Source organism: Anomaloglossus baeobatrachus, chromosome 3 (genome assembly GCF_048569485.1).
Source record: "Anomaloglossus baeobatrachus isolate aAnoBae1 chromosome 3, aAnoBae1.hap1, whole genome shotgun sequence".
NCBI classification, from domain to species: domain Eukaryota; kingdom Metazoa; phylum Chordata; class Amphibia; order Anura; family Aromobatidae; genus Anomaloglossus; species Anomaloglossus baeobatrachus.
The window spans coordinates 639,819,570-639,844,779 of NC_134355.1; the positions used below are offsets into that span (position 1 = coordinate 639,819,570).

General features: G+C 48.0%; 1 protein-coding gene across 1 annotated transcript in view; it reads right to left on the minus strand.

The window, feature by feature from the left end:
- The window catches only part of WDR35 (WD repeat domain 35), a 262,917-nt gene that overhangs the window by 32,964 nt on the left and 204,743 nt on the right, over positions 1-25,210 (minus strand). The window contains exons 21-24 of the mRNA XM_075341137.1: positions 24,063-24,266; positions 22,517-22,663; positions 21,856-21,988; positions 10,972-11,082 (exon numbers count right to left, since the gene is read on the minus strand). Coding sequence (XP_075197252.1) covers positions 10,972-11,082; positions 21,856-21,988; positions 22,517-22,663; positions 24,063-24,266 — 595 coding nt within the window. The remainder of the gene's footprint in view (positions 1-10,971; positions 11,083-21,855; positions 21,989-22,516; positions 22,664-24,062; positions 24,267-25,210) is intronic.

Here is a 25,210-nt window from a genome sequence, read left to right on the forward strand (position 1 = left end):
TGGTTCACAAATAAACGTATTCAGGTGTTAGAATGGCCAAGTCACAATCCAGACCTGAATCCAATCGAGAATCTGTGGAAAGAGCTGAAAACTGCTGTTCACAAACGCTCTCCATCCAACCTCACTCAGCTCCAGCTGTTTACAAAGGAAGAATGGGCGAGAATTTCAGTCTCTCCATGTGCAAAACTGATAGACACATCCCCCAAGAGACTGCAGCTGTAATCACAGCAAAAGGTGGCACTACAAAGTATTAACTTAAAGGGGACAAATAATATTGCACGCCCCAATTTTCAGTTATTTATTTGTTAAAAAAGTTTAAAATAAGCAATAAATTTCGTTCAACTTCACAATTGTGTCCCACTTGTTGTTGATTCTTCACCAGAACATTAACATTTTTATCTTTATGTTTTAAGCCTGAAATGTGGGAAAAGGTTGAAAAATTCAAAAGGGGCCAAAAACATTCGCAAGACACTGTATATGCTACATCCCATAGAGAAGAGGAGTGTTCTCAGTGTGGGGCTGAATGGAGTGGGCAAAAATGAAAGTGAAACCACCACCCTACTGGGTGATGCGACAAAAGCAAAATTCAGAAGCGCAATCTACAAATTCACTAGGCTATAAAAATATAAAAGGCACGAGGGCCAGGATGCCTCCCTGATGACCCACTGCTGTCAGTATGAACAAAACTGTACAGAAGGATCATTTTATAAAATACTGCAATATTACACTGATAAAGGGAATCTTCCACCAGATTTTTGTTATGTAATCTAAGAGCAGCATGATATAGGTGAGGAGATCCTGATTACAGTAATGTATCACTTGTTGGTCTGTTTGCTGTCATTTTGAAAAAATCCCTGTTGCCTCTGCTGCAGATATAGCAGAGCTCAGCCTGTGTAACCCCGCCCACACCTCTGATTAGTAGCTTTCTGTGTACTTTGTGCATAGCTAAAAAGCTGTTAATCAGTGATGGAGGCGGGGTTACACAAAGCAGGAGGACTACATGGCATGAGACAATTAGTCCTGTAGTGAATCTTCTGCATATAAAACACTGATTTTTTTTCCAAAAGTGCAACAAGCAGATTAGTAAAGGGACACATCACTGGAATCAGGGTCTCTGCCCCCACATCATGCTGCTCTCAGGTTATACAGAAAAAAAAAACCTGCTGACGGATTAAGCAATTACAAGTACAGGTCCCCTAGGGGGAACTAATAAAACAAATGTAAAAAACACAATTACCCCACCATCCTTTATCCAGAACATAAAATAAATAAACAATTGTTATTAACACGTACCTAATTGTCCAAATTAATAAAACATTATAAAATATGTCTCAGGAGATAAATGCCAAAATAAAAAAAAAAAGTACCGTACATAATCGAGTGTAAGCCGACCCAAGTATAAGCCGAGGCCCCTAATTTACCACAAAAAGCTGGGAAAACTAATTGATTCGAATATAAGCTTATGTTGGGAAATGCAGCAGCTACTGGTAAATTTAAAAAATAAAAATTCGATACCAATAAAAAGTAATGTGCCTCATCCTTGACCCCTGCAGTAATGTGCCCCATCCTGAAGTAATGTGCTTATTCTTGTGCCCCATCCTGTAGTATTGTGCCCATCCTATAGTAACGTGCCCTGTCCTGTAGTAATGTGCCCACCCTTGTGCCCATCGTGTAGTATTGTGCCCATCCTGTAGTATTGTGCTTATTCTTGTTCCCCAACCTGTAGTACTGTGCTTATCTTCTAGTAATGTGCCTATCCTATAGTAATGTGTCCTGTTCTGTAGTAATGTGCCCACCCTTGTGCACCATCCTGTAGTAATGTGCTCATTCTTGTGCCCATCCTGTAGTAATGTGCTCATTCTTGTGCCCATCCTGTAGTAATGTGCTCATTCTTGTGCCCATCCTGTAGTAATGTGCTCATTCTTGTGCCCATCCTGTAGTAATGTGCTTATTCTTGTTCCCCAACCTGTAGTACTGTGCTTATCTTCTAGTAATGTGCCCCATCCTGTAGTAATGTGCTAATTCTTGTGCCCCATCCTGTAGTATTGTGCCCATCCTCTAGTAATGTGCCCCATCCTGTAGTAATGTGCTAATTCTTGTGCCCCATCCTGCAGTAATGTGCTCATTCTTGTGCCCCATCCTGCAGTAATGTGCTCATTCTTGTGCCCCATCCTGCAGTAATGTGCTAATTCTTGTGCCCCATCCTGCAGTAATGTGCTCATTCTTGTGCCCCATCCTGCAGTAATGTGCTAATTCTTGTGCCCCATCCTGCAGTAATGTGCTCATTCTTGTGCCCCATCCTGTAGTATTGTGCCCATCCTTTAGTAATGTGCTCCATTCTGTAGTATTGTGCACCATCTTGTAGTACTGTACACCATCCTTGTGCCCCATCCTTTAGTAATTTGTCCATCCTTTAGTAATGTCCTCATTCCTGTCCCCCTATTATGCTGTTGTTCACATACACACACACACAAACAAAATATTCTCACCTGTCCTCCGTTCCTGCGGTGTCCTCTAACCTGCTTCTTGCTGACTGCAGGCAAGTAGACCCCTCCACGATTACATCCGGTGCACAGGGTTGTCGTTGCTATATGCCGTCACCACTTTACTGTAATTGAATGCTTTCGGGCGCTACTGAAAAGCATTCAACTGAAGTAAAGCCATGACAGCAGCGGTGGCACTGTGCACCAGATGCGATCATGGAGGAGTCTATGTGCGGTCTGCAGGAAGCAGGTAAGAGAACACCGCAGGAATGGAGGACAGGGGAGAATAATGTTTTGTGGGAACTTCACTTGAGTATAAGCCGAGAAGGTAAGGGGGGGGGCGTTTTCAGCATAAAAAAACTAGCTGAAAAGCTCGGCTTATACTCGAGCATATACAGGTAAATGGCATTGTTGCTGATTTATGGTCACTTTGCCTCTCAACATTTTTTTTTAGATAAATAAATCAAGTCATGAAAACTACAGCTGATACAGCAAACAAAAAACAACAAAAAAACAAGCCCCCATGCAACTCTATGCTTGAAAGGTGAAGAGGACAAATCAAAAGTGAACAGGAGCCCACTGGTAATCTGTCGCCCAAGGGTCCACATAAGCCTGATGCTAGTTCTGATGTATCTGCTCTCAGCTGCACCCGTGGCCCAACTTCCTGTGGCGACACCCGGGTGGAGTCATGAAAGACTGACAACCCCTTTAACCCCTTAGGCTATGTGCGTACGTTACGTACTAGCCCTGCAGAAATTTCTGCAGCGATCTGAAGAGCACACGTGCGCTTCAAATCGCTGCAGAAAATGTCCGTAGAAAAAAAAAGCCGATTCCATGCGCTCTGCCTGCAGCTCCTGCCATAGACAGAGCAGGAGCTGCCGGCAAAGCGCACGGAAGTGACATGTCACTTCTTGAACACAGCGCTTCGGGCAGCAGCCGAAGCGCTGCGCTCTAAGGCGCCACGTGCGCACGGCCCCTGCACAATCTCCATAGACTGTGCAGGGGACGCAGGACGCATGCAGTTACGCTGCGCTACAAAGCGCAGCGTAACTGCATGAATTACGCACACATGCGCACATAGCCTTAGTGACGGAGCTAATTTTCAGATTAATGACCAGACCAAATTTTGCAATTCTGACCAGTGTCACTTCATGAGGTTATAACTCTGGAACGCTTCAACGGATCCGAGAGATTCTGAGATTGTTTTTTCGTGACATATTGGACTTCATGTAAAGCGGGCTTTACACGCTACAACATATCTAACGATGTGTCGGCGGGGTCACGTCGTAAGTGACGCACATCCGGCATCGTAAGTGGTATTGTAGTGTGTCACAGCAACGTGCGACTGCGATTGAACGTAAAACCGTTCATCGCATACACATCGTTCATTTCCTAAAAATTGCACGTCAGGTTGTTCATCGTACCCGGGGTAGCACACATTGCAGTGTGTGACACCCCGGGAACGATGAACAGATCTTACCTACGTCCTGCGGCTCCCGCCGACAAAGCGGAAGGAAGGAGGTGGGCGGGATGTTTACGTCCTGCTCATCTCCGCCCCTCCGCTTCTATTGGCCGGCTGCCGCGTGACGTCGCTGTGACGCCGAACGTCCCTCCCACTCCAGGAAGTGGATGTTCACCGCCCACATCGAGGTCGTATGGAAGGTAAGTACATGTGACAGCTTTTAATCGATTGTGCGACACGGTCAACAAATTGAACGTGCCGCACATACGATGGGGGCGTGTCACATCGCATACGAGATCGTATGCTTAATTGAAAGGTGTAAAGCAGGCTTTAGTACCAAATTTTGGTCAATATTTCTTGCGTTCATTTATGAAAAAAATTGAATTTTGACAAAAATTTTGAAAAATTATCAATTTTTAACTTTTGAATTTTTATACCGTTAAACCAGAGAGTTCTGTCACATAAAATAGTTAATAAATAACATTTCCCACTTGTCTACTTTACATCAGCGCGATTTTATAAACAACATTTTTTGGGGTTAGGAAGTTAGAAGAGTTCAAAGTTTATCAGCGATTTCTCATTTTTACATCAAAATTTACAAAACCATTTTTTTAGGGACCACATCACATTTGAAGGTGACTTTGAGAGGCCTAGGTGACAGAAAATACCCAAACGTGACACCATTCTAAAACCTGCACCCTCCAAAGTACTCAAAACCACATCCAAGAAGTTTATTAATCCTTCAGGTGCTTCACAGGAACTAAAGCAATGTGGAATGAAAAAAAGCAAAAAATAAAATTTTACCTAAAATGTTGCTCTACCCCAAATTTATTCACTTTTAGAAGAAATAACACAACAAAATGGACCCCAAAACTTGTTACCCACTTTCCTATGAACGCGCTGATACCCCACATGTGGTCAGAAACCTTTGTTTGGACAAATGGGAGGGCTCGGAACAGAAGGAGCAATATTTGAATTTTGGAAAGCAAATTTGGCTGAAATAGATTGCGGGCACCATGTTGCATTTACAGGTCTGCCAAGGTACCTAAACAGCAGAAACCCCCACAAGTGATGCCATTGTGGAAACTAGACCTCTCAAGGCTTCTATCTAGGGGTATAGTGAGCATTTTGGACCCACAGGTACTTCACAGATTTTGATAACGTTACGTTGTCATATTGAAAATTTTCATTTTTTTCTCAAAAATGTTGCTTTAGCATCAATTTTCTCATTTTTTTTAAGAGGTAATTCCAAAAATGTGACCACAATGTTTGTTACCCACTTTTTTTGATCTGAAACCTTTGTTTGGAGAAATGGGAGGGCTTGGAACGGAAGGAGCAATATTTGAATTTTGGAAAGAAAATTTGGCTGAAAAAGATTGCAGGCACCATGTCACATTTGGAGGACCCCTAAGGTACGTAAACAGCAAAAAAAAAAAAAAACACAAGTGACCCCATATTGGAAACTAAGCCTCTCAAGGAATTTATCTAGATGTTTGGTGAGTACCCTGAACCCCCAGGTGCTTCACAGAAGTTTATAACGTTGAGCCATGAAAATAAAAAAATAAAATTTTACCACAAAATAGTTATTTCAACCAGGTAGCTTTTTTTTCCACAAGGGTAACAGGAAACAAATCACCATGAAATTTATTGTGCAATTTCTCCTGAGTTTGGTGATATCTTATATGTGGTGGAAATCAACTGTTTGGGCACACGGCAGGTCTTGGAAGGGAAGGAGTGCAATTTGACTGCAAAATTGGCTGGAATCAATAGCGGACGCCATGTTGCATTAGGAGAGCCCCCGAGGTACTTAAACAGTGGAGGTCCCCCACAAGTGACCCCATTCTGGAAAATAGACCCCTCAAGGAATTTATCTAGATGTTTGGTGAGTACCCTGAACCCCCAGGTGCTTCACAGAAGTTTATAATGTTGAGCTGTGAAAATAAAAAAATCCATTTTTACCACAAAATTGTTACTTCAACCAGGTAGCTTTTTTTTTTTAACAAGAGTAAAAGGAAAACAATCAGCATAAAATTTATTGTGCAATTTCTCCTGAGTATGCTGATACCTTATGTGTGGTGAAAATCAACTGTTTGGGTGCACAGCAGGGCTCGGAAGGAAAAAAGTGCCATTTGACTGAACAATTGGCTGGAATAATTAGCGGACGCTATGTCGCATTTGGAAAGCCCCTAAAGTGCCTAAACAGTGGAGGTCCCCCACAAGTGACCCCATTCTGGAAACAAAACACCTCAAGGCTTTTATCTAGGTGTATATTGAGCATTTTGAATCCACGAGTACTTCACAGAATTTGATCAGCTTAGGTTGCCATATTGAAAATTTTCATTTTTTTCACAAAAATGTTGATTTAGCATCAAATTTCTCACTTTTTCAAGACGCAACAACAAAAAGTGGACCCCACAGGTTGTTATCCAATTTCTTGTGAGGGCAGGGATAGCCCACATGTGGCCAAAAACCTCTGTTTGGATAAATGGGAGGGCTTGGAATGGAAGGCGCACCATTTGAATTTTGGAAAAGTTTAAAGAAATTGCGCGCACCATGTCACATTAGTAGAGCCCCTTGGGTACCTATACATCAGAAACCCCCCACAAGTGACCCCATTTTGGAAACTGGACACCTCAAGGATTTTATTCAGGAGTATAGTAAGCATTTTGAATCCACAGGTACTTCACAAAAATGTTGCTGTAGCAACAAATTTCTCACTTTTAGGCTGTGTGGCCATGATCCAGCGACACGGCGTCTAGTACACAGTGTCAGCCTTCCTGCAGAGATGTGAGTGTTGTCCACGGGAGAACGCCGCTGCCCATGCCCACAATTTGGGTTCAGGCTGCTGTGGACTTTAGCTCTATTCTACCTGCAGAGAGAACTCTTGTCTCCGCAGCATAAATTGACATGCTGAGGCTCGGGAAGCTGCGCCACAGGCCGGTTTATGCTGCGGAGAAAAGAAGCATATTGGGCATGGGAGTTATAAAAATCCTTCCACTGTGCTTCTACTGCACAACGCAGCGTTATGGACGCAGGGAAAACACTGCGCCCAAAACGCTGCAAACCCTGATTGTGGGCACACAGCGTAAAATGCTACAATGGATGAATGGATAGATGTCAAACATATATAACATCCCACCCCCCTGCATATTCTAGGCTGGCGCCCTTTAGTGCCTTTCATGTGGCACTAAAGGATGCCTAGCCTTGTATTTAGCCCAAAAAAAAATAATTAAAATAAATGACGTGTGTTCCCCCCTATTTTTGATAGCCAGCTAGGGTAAAGCAGACAGCTGTAGCCTGCAAACCACAGCTGACAGCTTCACCTTGGCTGGTGATCAATTTGGAGGGCTACCCAAGCGTTTTTTGGTTTTTTTTTAATTATTGATAAATAAATAATTAAAAAACAAACAAACGTGGGGTTCCCCCAAGTTAGATCACCAGCCAAGGTGAAGCTGACAGCTTGGGTCTGGTTTTCTCAGGGTGGAAAGAGCCATGGTTATTGGACTCTTCCCAGCCTAAAAATAGCAGGCCGCAGCCACCCCAGAAGTGGCGCATCCATTAGATGCGCCAATCCTGGTGCTTCGCCCCAACTCATCCCATTGCCCTGGTGCAGTGGCAAACGGGGTAATATATGGGGTTGATACCAGATGTGTAATGTCACCTGGAATCAAGCCCAGCAGTTAGTGATGTCACGGCGTCTATCAGATACCAGACATAACTAACTGACAGTAATAAAAAAAAAATTGACAACAAAAAAAATTTATTTGAAATAACACTCCCCAAAACATTACCTCTTTCACCAATGTGAATGTGGGTGCAAAGAATCTGCACCTACCCTCCCCGGGTCACAGCAGCAGAGTGCGTGCAGCCAGCGCAGCTCTCTGAACACAGGAAGCTGGCTGTCAGCTGCTCTGCACATGTGACCAGCATGCATTGTGAAGGAGGAGGGATCACGGGGGATCAGCGCTGCACAAGGTACGGGGGTCACCGGAGGACACCGGGGGGAATAGGGGGTGACCTGGCAGGGCCTGGGGAGCAGTTTTCTGTCGCATGTGTCATGGCACATGTGACAGAAATCAGAGGAAAAGGGTAAATGCGGCCGGCGTGCTGCTGTGTGCGCGGCCATCTTGGATTTTCGCGAGGGGGTCGGGGGGACACTTTGGCGACAGCGGGAGACCGGGGAGGAGATTTATCTCCCATCTGCCATGTTTGATCATGCCAGGTGGGATATAAATCATTTTTTACCGGCGCTGTCATTTACTATAACGTGATCATCCGTATACGGTGTATACCGGTGATCACGTGGCTGGGGACCGTAAAAATCGTCCTGGATCATGATCTCCAGGGTCTCAGCTACCCCCGGTAGCTGAAACCCTGGAGATTTTCAGACGCTGGGGGGCGCTATTCACTTATTTCTGCCTGCCGTTTTAAAACGGCAGAAAGGAATAAGTACCCTTTTTTGCTGCCGTTTTAATACGTAAGGCGGTCGTAATGGGGTTAATAATGGATAGGGGGGAGTGCAGCATCAGGACTATATCCAGCCTGAGCACGAGGACACTGAATTGCTGAGGCTCACTCTACACATGGGCGCTCCTGGCCATCTGCTGCAGCGTGGCTCCCTTCAAGTGAGTGTGACTGGATATGGTTTTGTGCATTACTGAGTAGCCAGGAGCCAAAAAAAAACTGAGCAGGGGACAACACTGCAGCACCCATCATTGTCAAGGATCATTGGAGGCCCCAGTGCTCAGATCTCCACCGATCAGTACATGCATATCCTATAGAGATAACATGGGCTACTGATATTGGAAGACTCCTTTGGAGTACGGTCATATTAGAGTATAACTGGGACAAGTGCTATCTGATGTTATATCATTCCAATGTTATACCATGGGGCAGTGCCAACCAGCGGGGGGGGGTTCATTTTTTTTTTTGGCGCTCTGCTCCATTTAGAACATAAACAGTACCAGTAATTCTTCTGGTTCCATTTTTGATCCTTTACCGCCTTAGGGCTCGTGTGTTCTGCAGCAGCTGTTTTCCAGGCTTTGTACAAGGTTGTGAAAGGGGAGCCAGCATGATCTGAGAGTGGCATGCATCATATAAAAGTGCAAATTCATGGATTTATTCCAACTGTACTATAATAGAAAATGAGATTTTTAGCAAATAATTGATCAATTCTTTGAGCCACCCCTGCCACATCACGGCAAATCTCAATGGGGGGTCCTACTCTATATTATGTATTTCATGTGCCAGGCGGCGTCCTAGATTTGTTCAGGGTTGTGTCAGACACAACCACACAAGGTGAGTTAATTCTCTACTTTTGTTTTATTACAGTTTTACTGGGTAAGACCCTATTGCGCTCGTTTTGTCCACAGTTCACCTTAGCATTTAGGACAGGGCTCCAGAGCCTCTTTCTCTAGCTTCCAGAGCCCTAAATAAGGATCACTAAAAGTCCCAGCAATCGAACCCCTTGCAATCAGCAAGTGATCCCCTATCTTATAGATAGGACATAACTTAAAAGGACTACAGTGGAACCTTGCTTAATGAGAACAATCCGTTCTGGGAGTGTGCTTGTTAACCAAGTTACTCGTTCAGCAAAGCAAGATTTCCCATAGGAAATCATTGCAATGCAGACAATTGGTTCCACAACTAGTTAAATGTCCCATCCTGGTCCCCTATTCTGTCATTCCACACACGCACAAACATACACAAACTCACACAAACACACAAGCACGCACGCAAACGCACATATTATATGCTCACCTTGCCTTCCGTTCCATCGCCGGTCTCCTGGAACTTGCTGTTCTCCGCTGCGGGCCATGTATCGGGTTACCATAACGACGAGGGAGGAACTTCCTGCCAGAGCGGTGACGTCAAAGGCATCAGCCGCTTGCCTCTGATTGGCCAGCGCCCTGCCTTTGAGTAGCGGTGACAGGAACCTGGAAGTTCCTGCTTCGTCGCTATGGACAGCCTGGAGTGGAGTGGAGCAGCGAACTACAGGACCCAGGAAGCCGGCGATGAAACGGAAGGTACACATATTATATGCTCACCTTACCTTCCATTCCACCGACAGCCTCATGGTACTTGTAGTTCGCCGCGAGCACGTCGCGATGTACCCGGGAACTACAAGAACCATGAGACCGGCGGTGGAACGGAAGGTAAGGTGAGCATAATACTGTATGCATGTGCATGCTTGTGTGTGTTTGTGTGGAATGCAAGTGCGGGTCAGAGCGCGGTGTATATACGGAACCGGAAGTGTGTGCGGTGAGGATTTTGCTCGCACAGCAAAGCTTTCTCGTAAACAGAGTTACAAATTTACAGAAAGCTTTCCTTGTTAAGCGAAATTTTCGTTAAGTGGGTTATTCATTAAGCGAGGTTCCACTGTATTTGCAAAAAATCAAGTCACCTCTAACATGACCTATCGATTAAGAGCCGCACACGGCCTCCATGACACCACTGCTGCTGACAGAAGCCAGAAGAGACAACGTTCTGCCAACAGCTTCTCTCCATAGTACGGCCTCAGGCTTCGGGCCTGGAATTTCAACTTCAATGATTGCATGAGCTAAACATATGTTGCCCTTTGATGCCAACTCGAATGGCGGCCGCCATGTGTTCACCATTTATGTGATTTCTATATAGGTGGTTATGTACAGACTAGTAACTTCTCCAGCTACGCTCAATGTTATAACGATAGAAGTGGATGAGAAGCTAGTCAGCACATGACCACCAGTATACAAATCACAAAAATGGCTGTCATGTGACGACTGCCGGAGCCAGCAACAGAGGAGAATCCTCACAGTGTGCACATTGCATGCTGTCAGAATCCTGCAATCTTCAGTCACATAAAGTGTCTGCAGAAACTTCTGTTTAGGCCAGAAATCTTGTTAAAAAAAGAAAACTATGAACATCTCTAAGTAGGTCATTGAAAGTTCTAGGTATTTTTATTAATCTAGCAAGGAAATGTTCTTTATAAGGATAAATACAATGAAAATGTAGCAAAGTTAATGTATGCCACTGAGCACGGCTCACCTGATTGAGGTGCATGCAGGCGTCTACCGCTGCTTTCGGCATGTTGCACTTCAAAAACGCTCCCACGGCCTGCTCACACATCCCCACGGTCACAAACATGCGGGCGATGTCCTGTGCAGAAATAATGTCCATTAGTAACACTGCACATACACCTAATACTGAGTGGTAGTCACTCACTACTGCTTACATGTTACTCACATATCATTTAGAGAAAGAAAATACACACAGTCATGGCCGAAACTATTGGCACCCTTCAAATTGTTCCAAAAAAGGAGAAACTTTTGTAATCACACGTTTGTATATTTCCTTTGTGCGTATTGGAACAATCCGAAAAACAAAAAACAAAAAAACACTAAAAAAAAAAAATTGGACATAATTTCACACAAAACCCCAAAAATTGTTGCCGCCTTTCCAAAACTCTTGTTTCAAGCATGTGAGGCTTGCTCAAACTCACCAGAGACAGGTAACAGGACTGAACACACAGCGACGTACGGACTGGACATGGGTTTCCTGACCTGAACTTGACAGTCTCATTTGTGCCTTTAAAGGGACCGTTTGCACACTACGACATCGCAATCCGATGCTTGCAATGCCGAGCGCGATAGTCCCTGCCCCCGTCGCAGCTGCGATATCATGGTGATAGCTGCCGTAGCGAATATTATTGCTACGGCAGCTTCACATGCACTTACCTGCCCTGTGACGTCGCTCTGGCCGGCGACCCGCCTCCTTCCTAAGGGGACGGGTCGTGCGGCGTCACAGCGACATCACACGGCAGGCAGCCAATAGAAGAGGAGGGGCGGAGATGAGCGGGATGTAAACATCCCGCCCACCTCCTTCCTTCCTCATTGCAGCCGGGACGCAGGTAGGAGATGTTCCTCGCTCCTGCGACTTCACACACAGTGATGTGTGCTGCCGCAGGAACGAGGAACAACATCGTAACATCGGTCACTTTGACGGATGTGCGTCACTTTCTATTTGACCCCACCGACATCGCACGTGCGATGTCGTAGTGTGCAAAGGGCCCCTAAGGCTGTAACGTTTTTTTCAACAGACCGGAGCCCAATCTGTGCATTGTGATCCATAGTGTGCACGTCATAAACAGATGTCTGTAGAGTGGAACCTTGGTTAACGAGAACAATCCGTTCTGGGAGTGTGCTTGTAAACCAAGTTACTCGTTAGGCAAAGCAAGATTTCCCATAGGAAATAATGCAATGCAGACACTCCACCGCTGATCCTCGGCTATACAGCTTTATAGCGGTCCAGCATTATAACTACCCCTCTGGGAATGTAACACATCCTCTATAAATAAATAATAATAATAATAATAATAATAATACATTTACTTCCTCGATAGAGATATAACCAATATCAAATACGTCTGACGTTCTTCACAGACATCAATTTTTTATATCATTTAGTTGTGAAAAAGGCATTAGCCGAAACGTGAAACATCTGATATAACTATTTTTGAAAATAAACACAATTATCCTTTTTCATCATTGAGTGCTAGAGTTTTTTTCTTATTATAGCACTGATCATTGGCTGGATCTGGGTGATCGCTGTTTCACCCACCCCCAGCTCTGATTGGAGATACCGGCCTTGTGACCGATCTCTCCAATCACTGTGGATCTGGGTCCGGAGACCGCGCCCCTCACCTTCACTCCGGCGTCTATGGAAGCTGAGGAGAGCGATCGGTAAGTTATAGCCACTGCCCCCTTTCAGCCGCCACCACCACTAACACTGCCCCCTCCCGACCCATTACTACAGGATGGGCACATTACGATAGAACAGGGACAAGGTGGGCAAATTACTATAGGATGGGGACAAGGTTGGGGACATTACTAAAGGATGGGGACATTACAAGGATGGGCACAATACTATTGGATGGGGACATTACTATAGAATGGGGACAAGGCTGGGAACATTACTATAGGATGGGGACTAGGATGGGGCACAGTACTACAGGATAGGGACATTACTACAAGGGGACAAGGATGGGAAACATTACTATAGGATAAGGATAAGGCTGGGGACATTACTATAGGATGGGGACATTACTGTAGGATGGGCACATTACTATAGGATGGGCACATTACTATAGGATGGGGACATTACTATGGGATGGGGACATTACTATGGGATGGGGACATTACTACAGAATGGGACAACTATATGATGGGGACAGTACTACAGGATAGGGAGATTGCTACAAGGGGAAAAGGATGGGAAAACATTACTATAAGATGGGGACAAGGATGGACACATTACTACAGGATGGTCACATTACTATAGGTTGGGGACATTACTATAGGATGGGGACAAGAAAGAGACATTACTACAGGATGGGCACATTACTATAGGTTGGGGACATTACTATAGGATGGGGACAAGAAAGAGACATTACTACAGGATGGGCACATTACTATAGGTTGGGGACATTACTATAGGATGGGGACAAGAAAGAGACATTACTACAGGATGGGCACATTACTATAGGTTGGGGACATTACTATAGGATGGGGACAAGAAAGAGACATTACTACAGGATGGGCACATTACGATAAGATGGGGACAAGGATGAGACACATTACTACAAGATGGGGACAAGGATGGGGAACATTACTATAGGATGGGGACAAGGATCAGTACATTACTGTAGGATGGGGCACAATACTACAAGGGGACAAGGATGGGCACATTACTAAAAGATGTTGGCCAAAATGTCTATATAGTGCTAATTGTAACACTATTAGTTACAAGAAAGGGATAAAATGTAAAAAAAAAAAAAAATCAAAATAAGGCATGACATTTTTTTTTTACCATCAAGATTATTTTTTTTATATATTTAAAGAAAGAATGTGCACATTTGTTATAATAAACAAGTGAAAATGTTCAAAATCAGTGATCCAAATGTGTGTAAAAATATATATATATATGGTACCAATAAAAAGTAGGATTTTTGTGTACTCACCGTAAAATCTCTTTCTCTGAGTCTTCATTGGGGGACACAGGACCATGGGTTATGCTGCTGTCACTAGGAGGCTGACACTAAGTAAACATAAAAAAGTTAGCTCCTCCCTAGCAGCATACACCCCGAGCCGGAGGCGGGCTCAGATCAGTTGGTGCACAAGCAGTAGGAGGAGTACCAGAATCACCATACATAAACACAAGTTGTAACTAAAACAATGCAGCCGTGCAAACAAGAGGTCTATGAACATAAGACCACTGAAAAAATAGCAGGCAAATGCAATTGAATCAACCAAAAAACCAAGCAGGGTGGGTGCTGTGTCCCCCAATGAAGACTCAGAGAAAGAGATTTTACGGTGAGTACACAAAAATCCTACTTTCTCTATCGTTTCATTGGGGGACACAGGACCATGGGACGTCCAAAAGCAGTCCCTGGGTGGGAATACCGAAAAACCCGCAGAGGCAGACAACAACAACCTCCCTCGGCGGGCTTGCACTATAATTGAATGCTGCCACCCTATTACAGGTGCGCAACTGCTGCCTGCAAGACCTTTCTCCCAAAAATAGCATCTGCCGATGCTTGGGTGTGAACGTGGTAGAACCTAGTAAAGGTGTGCAGGCTAGACCAGGTGGCGGCCTTGCAGACCTGGTCGGCCGACGCCTGATGCCTAATCGCCCAAGAGGCGCCCACTGCGCGGGTAGAGTGCGCCTTTACCCCCCGCGGCGGAGACTTGTCCCGAATCCGGTAGGCCTCTGATATGGCGGAACGGATCCATCTGGCAATTGTGGCCTTGGATGCCGATTCACCCTTCTTGGGACCAGAAGGGAGAACAAACAGACCATCTGACTTACGGAACGGCGCGGTCCTGGAGACATAAATTCTAAGTGCACGCACTAGGTCCAGGGTGTGCAAGGACCTCTCCAAGCTGTGAGAGGGGCCAGGACAGAAGGATGGAAGGATGATTTCCTCGTTAAGATGGAACGGGGAGACCACCTTTGGGAGAAAAGCGGGATCTGGCCGGAGAACCGCTTTGTCCTGGTGAAAAATCAAAAAGGGGGAACGACAAGAGAGAGCTGCCAGCTCTGACGTCCTGCGAATAGAAGTGATGGCAACAAGAAACACCACCTTCCAAGACAGGTGAGACAGGGAAGATTCTCGCAAGGGCTCGAATGGGGAGCCCTGAAGTGACCCTAGGACTAGATTAAGGTCCCACGGTTCTAGAGGCCGACGGTACGGCGGTGCCAGGTGGGCTACTCCCTGGATGAAGGTCTTAACCTGTGAACGAGCGGCCAGTGGCTTCTGAAACAGGATTGATAACGCCGATATCTGGCCCTTTAGTGTTGCGAGCGAGAGACCCGCATCTAGGCCTGACTGCAAGAATGCCAACAGGGAAGGAAGGGAGAAGGCGAGAGGAGAAGAAATATTCTGCTCTTCACACCACCTGAAGAAAACCTTCCACGTGCGGTGGTAAATCTTTGATGAAGATGGCTTCCTGGCCCTAATCATTGTCTGAATCACTCTTGAGGAAAAACCAGCCTTAGCTAGAACCCAGGATTCAATGGCCAGGCCGTCAAATTTAGGACCTGTGAGTTCTGATGGAAGAGAGGCCCCTGCTGCAGGAGATCTGGACGGTCTGGAAGGCGCCACGGAGCGTCTGCGAGGAGCTGAGTTAGTTCCGCGAACCATGCTCGCCTGGGCCAGTCCGGAGCCACTAGGATGACCGGTATCCCTTCCGCCTTGATCTTCTTGAGGACCCTCGGAATTAGAGGGAGCGGAGGGAAGATGTACGGGAGACTGAACTGGCTCCATGACAGGGTGAGGGCGTCGACTCCTAAAGCCAAGCGGTCGCGGCACCGCGCTACAAAGTGCGGAACTTGACGGTTGAACCGGGAGGCCATTAGGTCCACGTCCGGAACTCCCCATCTGTCGCAGATCTGGTTGAAGACTTCCCGGTTGAGGGACCATTCTCCGGAGGCGAGGCCTTCCCTGCTGAGGAAGTCCGCCGCCCAATTGTCCACGCCTGGGATGTGTACCGCTGAGATCAGGGAGTGATGACACTCGGCCCAGTGCAATATCTTCTTGACTTCTCGCATCGCCCCGACACTTCTTGTGCCGCCTTGGTGGTTGATGTACGCCACCGCCGTCGCATTGTCCGACTGGATCCTGACCGGGCAACCCTGTACTAGGTGCCGAAACTGCTGCAAGGCTAGCCGGATGGCTCTTATCTCCAAAATGTTGATCTGGAGACAACTCTCTCTCGGTGACCATCGGCCCTGCGCTGTGTGATGTCGAAACACTGCTCCCCAGCCCTGGAGACTGGCGTCGGTGGTCACTATCTTCCAGTGGAGCGGGAGGAAAGACCTCCCTGATGCGAGGTTGCGCTGATTGAGCCACCAACGGAGGGAGTTGCGGGTCTCCGGCGAAAGATGAAACCTGCGGTCCAGAGAAAAGGGAGATCTGTCCCACTTCTTCAGCAAGGCCAGCTGGAGTGGCCGGAGATGGAACTGTGCAAAGGGTACCGCTTCCATCGCCGCCACCATACGACCGAGGACTCGCATGCCGAACCTGATGGACACTTGGCGCTGACGCCGAAGAGCGCGGAGTCCTCGTTGTAGGGAGGAGATCTTCTCCTGTGTGAGGAAAACTCGCCCTTGGATGGTATCGAATACCATGCCTAAAAAGGTGATCCGACGGGCCGGGATCAGAGAGGACTTCTTCCGATTTATCAGCCACCCTAACCGTGAAAGGGTGTCGATCGTGACCTGAACCCCAAGATGACAGTCCTCGAAAGAAGAGCCCTTTATCAACATATCGTCCAAGTACGGGATGACCATGACACCCCTGGCATGCGGAACGGACATGGCAGCAGCCATGATCTTCGTAAAGACCCTGGGTGCGGATGCGAGGCCGAAGGGAAGAGCTGTGAACTGGAAGTGATCTTCCGCTATCGCAAAACGGAGGAACTGTTGGTGAGAGGTGGCTATCGGGACGTGAAGATAGGCGTCTTGAATATCCAGCGATGCCAGGAATTCGCCTACCTCCATGGACGCGATGACGGACCGGAGTGACTCCATTCGAAACGGCCGAGGTCTCACCGACCTGTTCAGAAGCTTTAGGTCGAGGACGGGACGGACAGAGCCGTCCTTTTTGGGGACCACGAAAAGGTTGGAATAGAACCCCTTGAAACGCTCTGCGGGAGGGACTGGTACCACGACTCCCGTTCGGAGGAGGGAGTCTATGGAGTGAAAGAACGCGCGAGCCCGCGCGGTAGACTCGGGAGGGCGAGATAGGAAAAAACGTCTCGGTGGCTTTGCCTCGAATTCTATTTTGTAGCCTGATGTGATGATCTCTCTGACCCAGGCATCGGCGGTCAGGGGGATCCACACATGCTGAAAACGAGACAGGCGCCCTCCCACAAGTCTGGCGCTGTTGCGCGCCGACCGCGAGTCACTTGGAGGAACGACGGCGGTAACCAGAAGAGGATCTCGTGGACTGGCGGGGGCGTGAACGCCAGGCGGGATTGGTCTTGAATGACGGGGTCTTCCTGTCTCTCGGAGGAGAGCGGCTTTTCCGCGGCTGGGGATTGGAACTGAAGCTGCGAAAGGACCGGAAACGAGCGGTGGAGCGCCGATTCTGGAAGCGCTTGGGGCGCAATTGGGGGAGAGATGTACTCTTTCCTCCCGTTGCATCGGAGATCAGCTGGTCCAGCCTATCTCCGAAGAGACGCTCCCCTAGGAAGGGCAGGGAAGTTAGTGACTTCTTAGAGGCCGCATCCGCGTTCCAGGAGCGGAGCCAAAGGGCTCGACGGATGGCCACATTGTTGCTGGCGGCCTGGGTCGCGCAACTTGCAGACGCCAGGGCTGCATTGAGCAAGTACTCACCCGCGAGGGAAATCTGCGAGGCGATGGGAACCAGGTCCGGATTGGCAGGAATGGCGCGGAGACCGCCGCGTAGCGTGTCCGCCCAGGACATCAGGGCCTTCGCCACCCAAACCGAGGCGAAGGCCGGAGAGAGGGATGAGCCCGCTGCCTCGAAGGCGGAACGGGCCAACCTGTCAATAGTACGGTCCGTAGGATCTTTGAGAGACGTACCGTTAGTGAGTGGAAGGACTGTGTGAGAAGACAGGCGGGAGACTGGGGGGTCAACCACAGGGGAACCTGCCCAATCCTTTCGAAGACCCTCAGGAAAGGGATAATGCAAATCGATGGACTTACCGCTGGTAAATACCCTGTCCGGCTGTTGCCTGTGGCTGCGCAGTAACTCAGCGAATTCTGGATGTCCGCTGAATGTGTTCTGGGCCCGCTTCACCCGCTTAAAGGAGACCTGGGTGCTCTGGGAGGAGACTGGGTCCACCTGTACCTTCAAGGTCTGGTTTACTGCTTCTATCAGGCTATTTACCATGTGCCGAATATCGGCCGCCTGCTCTGAGTCCTGTAGGGGTACCGCATCGGAATCATCCTCGGAGCAGTCAGAAGCCTCCCTGGAGGACTGACGGTCTGGACCTGGGGATGAAGGTGAAACCTGGGAAGAGTCTGAGGACGAGACCCGGCGGGTCCGTTTCTGAGCAGCAGAGGAGGACCCTGCAACGGGGCTCACCTGCTCCGGGGGCAATTGCGCCGGGTCTGCGGGAATCTGGGCGAGCGTCGGCAGCAGGCGTAGAGCTTGCGCGATGGTCCGAGAAGCCTCAGAGAGGGAATCTACGGACTGGGACAGGGACGCTAGCCAGTCGGGGGGGGGCGGGACGCAGGGCCCTGCAGCATATGGCGCTGTGGCGTCTACGGTATCAGAAGCGTCGGCCGCGGAGTCCTGCGGAGGCTGCGCGTCTGTAGAACAGACGGAGCATAGTGGGGCGTCCTGACCCTGGGAAAATTTGGAGCTGCAGGAGGAGCATGCAAAAAATAGTGCAAAGGGGGCCTGCTTGGATTGGGTGGGCTTAGCCTTAGGCATGGTGCACACAGGTACTCTCCCTGGTGGCTGCTAGGAAGGAGACAGGAGAGGGTTAACTCGTCCCTAAACTCAGAGAATGCTACCTAGTGAGGGCTACTCCTTAGGAGCAGAGCTTACCCAGGTCCTGCGTGCTGCCCACCAGTCCAGAAGTGGAGTCCAGGAATGAGCTGGCCAGAAAACTCAGAACGCCGGCGTGCTGCAGCCTCAGGGGACCAGAGGCAGGCTAAAATGGAGAGGGGACGCTGGAGGAGGCTGGGGGAGGAGCAGGATTCCGGCGCGAAAAGTCTGGAGGATTCACAGCCCCCACCATCTGCCAGGAGGCAGAGCAGTGGGAGGTACAGAGGGAGACGACCGGCGGCCAATAGCGATGCAGCGGGGGCGTGGCTAGGACGCAGGAGCGACTAGGCCGAAGCCGGGGACTAAATTTATGGAGGGGGCCGGGGGAAAGAGCAGGGAAGTCGGATCCTACCTGCAATCGGCGGCGCCGGCTCAGCGATGGATGCGGTGCAGGCAGAGCTCCCTGGCCCTGCCTGTGAACAGCGCTGCTCGTCCAGGAAGGCTCCGGGGGAGAGCGTGCTGAAGGCAGGGTAGTAGGCATCATGATGGGGGTAGACAGCCCCCTATCAGGAGAAGGCAGCGTGACAGGGCCCCATCTATCACAAACGCTGCTGAGGTTCCATCCCTGCTGTATTCCCCTGTACGCCCTTTGGGGTGATACCTCAGGGCGAATCAGGGGTGCCCACAAAACAACCTGCCCACACGCGCACCCCCGGGAGTGGTACCACGGGGACGGGCGGGGGAGAGGGCCCCGAAGTCTCAAGCCCCTGCGACCCTGGGGAGCGGTACCCACGGGGCTGCGGAGAATGAGTGAAGCGAATACCTGCAGAGAAGAAGACGACAGGTATGAGAGCGATGAGCGGCGCCGAAATAAAATAAAAAAGCGCAAAAACATACATGGCTGAGGGGGGCCGAGACGGCCCACATCAGCCTCCTACGACACTAAGCTAAAAACTGATCTGAGCCCGCCTCCGGCTCGGGGTGTATGCTGCTAGGGAGGAGCTAACTTTTTTATGTTTACTTAGTGTCAGCCTCCTAGTGACAGCAGCATAACCCATGGTCCTGTGTCCCCCAATGAAACGATAGAGAAATGTCACTTTGTCCTGCAAAGAATGCGGCCCCCAAATTATTTTTTTTTCCTCTGTGCGGTTCATACACCCAGCCGAGTTTGAGACCCCTGATCTAGATGCTACCTCTCCCATAGACAGGACCACTTGCTCTCCTCTGGTGTCCTCTACGAGAAAGTCACTGCAAGAATCCTCATCTGGTGGCTTATTTAGTTGAAAGTAAAAGGGTTGGGACTAGTGATGAGCAAGACTACCATGCTCCGGTGCTGGGTCCTTGTAATGAGCAGTCGGATGCTCAGATGGGCGCAACTCAAATACCAAGCACAAAGTAAAGCGGGCTTTACACGCTGCGATATCGGTACCGATATCGCTAGCATGCGACCCGCTCCCATCGTTTGTGCGAGACGGGCATATCGCTGCCCGTCGCGCACAAAATCGCGCACTCCCGTCACACGTACTTACCTGCTCGGCGACGTCGCTGTTACCGGCGAACTGCCTCTTTTCTAAGGGGGCGGTTCGCTCGGCGTCACAGCGACGTCACTAAGCGGCCGCCCAACCAAGTAGGAGGGGCGGAGATGAGCGGGACGAACATCCCGCCCACCTTCTTCCTTCCTCACTGCTGCCGTGCGGCAGGTAAGGAGAGGTTCCTCGTTCCTGCGGCGTCACACGTAGTGATGTGTGCTGCCACAGGAACGAGGATCAACTTCGCACCAGCAGCGATAATTGGGAGAGGACCCCCCCCATATCAACGAGGAGCGATTTTGGACGTTTTTGCAACGATCCAAAATCGCTCCTAGGAGTCACACACAACGAGATCGCTACAGCGGCCGGATGTGCGTCACAAATTCTGTGACCCCAACGAGATCGCTGTAGCGAAATCGTAGCGTGTAAAGCCACCCTAAGTCAATGGGAAACTCAAACATTTTTCCAGATCTTCCAGAAAAATGCTCAAACTTCCCATTAACGTATGAATCAAGCCGCATACAAGGTTATCCTGGAAAAACAGTTGCTTCCTCTGCTCAGACAATGTTTCCCAACTCTGAGGACTGGTTTTTCCAGCAGGACAATGTACCATGCCACACAGCTAAGTCAATCAATGTGTGGATGAAGGACCACCACATCAAAACCCTGTCATGGCCAGTCCAATCTTCAGACCTGAACCCCATTGAAAACCTCTGGAATGTAATCAAGAGAAAGATGGATAGTCACAAGCCATCAAACAAAGAAGATCTCCTTACATTTTTGCACCAGGAGTGGCATAAAGTGACCCAAAACCAGTGTCAAAGACTGGTAGAAAGCAGCAAAGACGCATGAAAGCTGTGATTAAAAATCATGGTAATTCCCCAAAATATTGATTTCTGAACTCTTCCTGAGGTAAAACATTAGTATTGTTGTTTCTAAATGATCATGAACTGGTTTTCTTTGCATTATTTGAGGTCTGTAGAGCAATACATTTTTTTGTTATTTTGACCATTTCTTATTTTCAGAAAATAAATACAATTTTTTTTGTTTGGAAATTCGGAGATGTTGTCAGTAGTTTATAGAATAAAAAAAAATTTACATTTTACTCAAAAATATACCAATAAAGAGAAAAATCAGAAAAACTGAAAATTTGGAAGTTGTCTCTTAATTTTTGCGATGGATGGATGGATGGATGGATGGATGGATGGATGGATGGATGGATGGATGGATGGATGGATGGATGGATGGATAGATAGATAGATAGATAGATAGATAGAGAGATAGATAGATAGATAGATAGATAGATAGATAGATAGAGGGGAGGGTGGATGGATGGACTTTTTAGAGAGTTCTAGGAAGTCAAATACAGTGGAGGAGACTTACTGGGAGCAGTTTATTGTTTTCAGGCAGAGAATTAGCCAGAATCTCTAGTCCGTCATAGTCCTCCAGCATGTAGTAGCACTCCGCCAGACGTTCCTGATTTCTGCCCTGCACGTAATACTGCACGGCATTCACCCTACAGAGGAGGGACAGGATAATCACAGGCTGCAAATTTACACAAAGCTCTCAACTGAATGAATTCACATTCAAGAAGTGGCCGTAGAGGATGCATCTTGGAGGACCCTTAATGTATACTGGAGCTGCCAACCGGACCCTGATGTCAGCAGCTACATTAAAGGAGGCTGAGACAAGTTGGCTATTCATGTGTACACTCATCCTGCAAATGATTATTCTTTTCACCAAAATTAAAAATTACAATTCACGCTCACCCAATCTGAGCATGCATGTTTGAATTAAAATCACATGTATTCACCTTTTAAAGGACCACAGTGTGCAAAATGATGCACTATGGTTTACCTATGCGGAGCAGGAGCAGGGGCAGAGCATGATATATTCACATAGAGAAGACAAGCTCCCCCCCGAGGTCGGATACTAAACATTACATTATATATCAGCTTTGCTTTGTTCAGTGGTCAGATGTGTAATATACTCTGTAGGGTTTGTAGTGGGGGGGAGGAATCTGCATCCACTTCTCTGATCTTACCATTTCTGTCTGTCGGCAAAGTAGTCACCGATGGCGTTGTATGCCTGCTCCAGCAGAGAGTCATCCGCGTCTCCGGATCCCGTCCTCAGCAGCTGCAATACCCGGAACCAGTCTCCCAGCTTCATACGTAGACTGATAGCGAGGTCTCTGCGAAAGGGATCACAGCCAGGAGATTTGTAAAAACAGGCCTCAAACACATGTATATTCCCTATAATTTATTATGGGAACAGACCCCACCCACCCTTTCCCTGCCCATACAAAAAAATGAGATATGAGGCCGGTTCATATGGCGGTATGTTAGGGTCAGATTTCACAGTCCATGGCCAAATCTGTAATGAGAGAGCCAAAATCATCAATACCCCACAAATCTAGGCTTGTCTGACTAGCATCTGCAGAAGCTATAACCTATACAAGGTAATTTCCTGATCAGTGGGTGTTTACCTGTTGGGACACCCCCCGGTCTAAAGAGTGGGGTGTTGTCTGAATTAAGAGGTGTCGGCAGATGAACGCCACCACTCCATTCATATGGGACTGCTTGAAAATGCCGAGCACTGTATTCCGCTATCCCTGGCAGTCCCATAGGCATATCAGTGCCTCAAATTTAGAGAGAAAAAAAAGGCTGAAAAAAAGAGGGGGGGGTCCGCCTTATAATCCGGTGGTGGAGCGGGGTCACATGAGGCAGAGACGGTGGTGGAGCAAGGCGATGCTGCGGGCGGTGCAGCCGACGGGTGTCCCAAATGCTGTCCCAGAAACATGTCGGCGATGGCGGCTATGCTGGTGCTGGGGAGGTGACTGGGTTGGCGCTACTGGCGGTGAGAGCTTCAAATTATGGCACCCGGAGGTGGCGCGTGCGCAGATTGAGCTCTCGGCTTAATGACAAGCTGAGAGCTCATCTGCGCATGCGCTACCTCTGGGCGCTGCTGGGAAATCAGTGGCCTGTGGGCCAGAGGCGGTGCGTGCACAGATTAAATCTTAAGCTAAGAGCTCCATCTGTACACGCGCCGGCTCTGAGCCCCATTATTTGAAGTCCTCACCACCTACAGCCGCAGCCCCCAATCAGCCACTGCAGACCTCGCACAGCCTACACGGACCCCGCATAGACTACACGGACCCCGCACAGACTACACGGACCCCTGCACAGCTGCTACAGCATTGCTCCTGCCTCCTGCTACCCCCCCTCTCCACAACCCCCCAGTATGCTACATTTGGATTTTAAGACGCACCCCTCACTTTCCCCACATTTTTGGGAGGAAAAGTGCATCTTTTAATCTGAAAAATATGGTAACTTATTAAAACTAATTGCCAACAACAGGAGTATGTCAAGCAATCAGTAATGGACAGGTGCAGATGTACTTTATCACTTATCAATATAAAAAGGGTAAGCTCATGAACAATTTTGGAGGTTGAGTCAAGTCAGGGAGTATAATACGATGTTGAAATTTGTAAACCTAAATAGTTCTATAGTACAGAAACCCTTTACCCTGGACAGATGGAGAAGAAATACTCTACAATTACATACAAAAGCAGTTTTCAGGTAATTTCTTACCTCCTGTCCATATCTAGATACATTCTCTCTGCTTCCTCGAAACGGCCAAAATAGGCTGATATTTCAGCTTGTTTCATGGGCTCACTCTGCAGATTGCCCAGCCGCTTCACAAATTCTATGCCCTGGTAATCCTTACACCGGACAAAGGCTTGTTCAGCGGTAGGAAGGTCCAGTTTCTGCAGCGCAGCTTCAGCGAGTAAACGCCTGTGGAAGGTAAACAATAAATGGCCCAAAATCAGCTACGCACTGAAATACTTACAAAGAGAAGCTTACATTTCTTAAAGACATCTTTCTACATAAACTGGTAGTGACAAATGGTCTTCCTGCCATCAAGATAAAAATGCTTTTGTTGCACATACCAGTCTAATATGTCCATGAGCTGTCTAAAATCTCACACTCTAATTTGCCATTCTCTTTGAGTAGGCGGTTCTTCTTCATCGGCATTCTGCCAGAACTATAGGAGTTGGAATTTACATTCTTTAATTTCCCAGCATGAATTTTGATTACTAATATACAACAGCTTGGAAGCCGCGAACTGAAAAAGCACCTCTCTATAATGCTGTATGCAGTTTGACAGTCAGGAGAGCAGGAGCGGACAGCCAAAGACCCGCCTCTACTTCCTGTAGAAAGACAAAGACCCGCCCCTACTTCCTGTAGAAAGACAAAGACCCGCCCCTACTTCCTGTAGAAAGACAAAGACCCGCCCCTACTTCCTGTAGATAGACAAACAGCCACCCCTACTTTTTGTAGATAGACAAAGACATGCCCCCACGTTCTGTTGAAACAAAGTCCAACCTGGACATCCTGTAAAGAAATAAAATCTCACCCTTCCACTTTCTTTAAAGATAAAGACCCACCTGCACTTACCATAGAGAAATAAGACCCACCTCTACTTCATGTAGAGAGATAAGACCCACCTCCACTTCATGTAGAGAGATAAGACCCACCTGCACTTCATGTAGAGAGATAAGACCCACCTGCACTTCATGTAGAGAGATAAGACCCACCTGCACTTACCATAGAGAAATAAGACCCACCTCCACTTCATGTAGAGAGATAAGACCCACCTCCACTTCATGTAGAGACATAAGACCCTCCTCCACTTCATGTAGAGAGATAAGACCCACCTCCACTTCATGTAGAGAGAT